The 1784-nt window shown below is 38.4% G+C and overlaps 1 protein-coding gene across 1 annotated transcript in view; it reads right to left on the bottom strand.

Annotated features, from left to right (window-relative positions):
• Positions 1-423: 423 nt before the first annotated feature.
• Positions 424-1784, bottom strand: part of AKAP1 (A-kinase anchoring protein 1) — a 57741-nt gene continuing 56380 nt past the window's right edge. The window contains exons 10-11 of the mRNA XM_019511065.1: positions 1730-1784; positions 424-1573 (exon numbers count right to left, since the gene is read on the bottom strand). The exon at positions 1730-1784 is cut by the window's right edge and continues 9 nt beyond it. Coding sequence (XP_019366610.1) covers positions 1511-1573; positions 1730-1784 — 118 coding nt within the window. The 3' untranslated portion in view covers positions 424-1510. The remainder of the gene's footprint in view (positions 1574-1729) is intronic.

Raw genomic sequence — 1784 nt, 5'->3', positions numbered from 1 at the left:
AAAAAAAAAAAAAAGAGATACAAATCAAATCATATTTGAATGGATCTGATCAAATGTTCTTGTAGGTAGCTACATTCAACAGTGCTTGGTGGACAGCATTAGGTGACCAGATGCAAAAGCCATCTATGAATCTGCCTGAAAACTCACATTTCCTGAGGACTGGCTATACCAATGGTTTCCTATTAAGAGTCTTCTCTGCCGAGATAAATCCCAACTTGATACACATTTAAAGTTGATATACATTAGATGGTTTTTTTTTGTTTTTTTTTTAATAGACTTAAGTTAGCTTAAATTATTTAAACAAAATTTTAAATTCCACATCTGATGAACAAAAAAAAAAAAGGAGCAAAAAAAAAAAATCATCAAATCAAGGAGAGAGAACACCACTGCAATATTAATTCCAAATTGTTACTTTTTTCCCCATTTTTTTTTTCCAGCTCTGTACAGCAAAGTAGCAAAGAATGCATTGATTACAATTCATACCATACAGGAATCTAAGGAAATACTAAACCTGTACACAGTGGAGTGGAAAACTCCCAACATGTAGATGCTCCAAGTATGTCAGCTATACTAACGCACTCCAAACCGTTTCTAGCTACGGAGGACATTTTGGTGTGAAAAAAAAAGGTTGTTTTTTTTTGTAAAGATCCCTTTGTTTCCAGTGTTTTTCTTGTACAAAATATTACAGTGATTTTATATATATTTACACAGACTTGCACAGCTAGAAAATTACAAGTTACAATTGGGCTTGGCAATCGATTATTAGTTTTCTTTTTCCATGTACATGATTGGGAAACAAAAAACTTCCAAGCTATGGCTGCAGCAATAACTTATCCTGCATTAGATACGTCTGCACAGAAACAGCTTCCTTCCCATTGCAGATCAAGTCTCAGACAGTCTAGCAAGGCTATGTGCCATAATAAGTGCCATAAATACAATTCATACACTCCTTGCCCAGCACCTGCAGGAGACCAGACAAATGCAGCGGGTGCATATTGGTGGCACAGCCTGCAAAAATCCATAGACAACTGAACACTGAATGCTTGACATACACTTTGTTGGCTTTATAGGCAGCATTTTCTTTTTTAAAAAGAGAGGCATCACTTTCAGTAGAAAACAGCCACTGAATCCTATGGACATATGCATTAAACAGGCCTTCAGCCACAGTTAACAAGTTGTTGGGGCATTTATTAGTTTCAAGCAAGCCCCAGATTTTTAACTTTTGAGACCAGGCCACGGACAGGTTTGTTGTTTTAAAGCTACCGTATCTTTTTATGGCTCTTGAAAAACACCCTGCCTTTCGCCGAAATGAGGTATGCATTTCAAGTGAAATGGTAACAGTTGAGCAAACCAGTCTCGATGGACCACAGAACTTTGTACAGTGGTGTAAACGAAGGGGTCTTCCCGAAGGGGTTGCCAAACCAAATTGTAATACAGTGCAAAAAAATCCCTTGTTTTTTTTGTTTTTTTGTTTTTAGAAAAAGGGCTGCCCGGCACATCCAGGACATTACTAGTAGCTGTCAATCCACTGAGCAAATCCTCTTTCCACCAGAGCTCTGTTTATGGACACCACCTAAATGGGGGAAAGAGACGAAGATGAAGGAGACAGCACAACGAATGCACCCATTTCTGTTAAAATAAATCCCCCCCATGACTCAAATACAGTTTGCATCGACTCAAAAGGGTATTGGGGGAAAATAAGCAAAACGTTTTCTGCTCGAGTACACACCTCATCTCCCATCATGCTCCACAGCTGTATGAGAGGCAGACCTGTTGCACTGTCA

Source organism: Gavialis gangeticus, unplaced genomic scaffold (genome assembly GCF_001723915.1).
Source record: "Gavialis gangeticus isolate Ggan-Ray unplaced genomic scaffold, GavGan_comp1, whole genome shotgun sequence".
Classification (NCBI taxonomy): Eukaryota; Metazoa; Chordata; order Crocodylia; family Gavialidae; genus Gavialis; species Gavialis gangeticus.
Note: the sequence above shows the minus strand (reverse complement) of the source record. Positions and strands in the feature narration are given on the sequence as shown.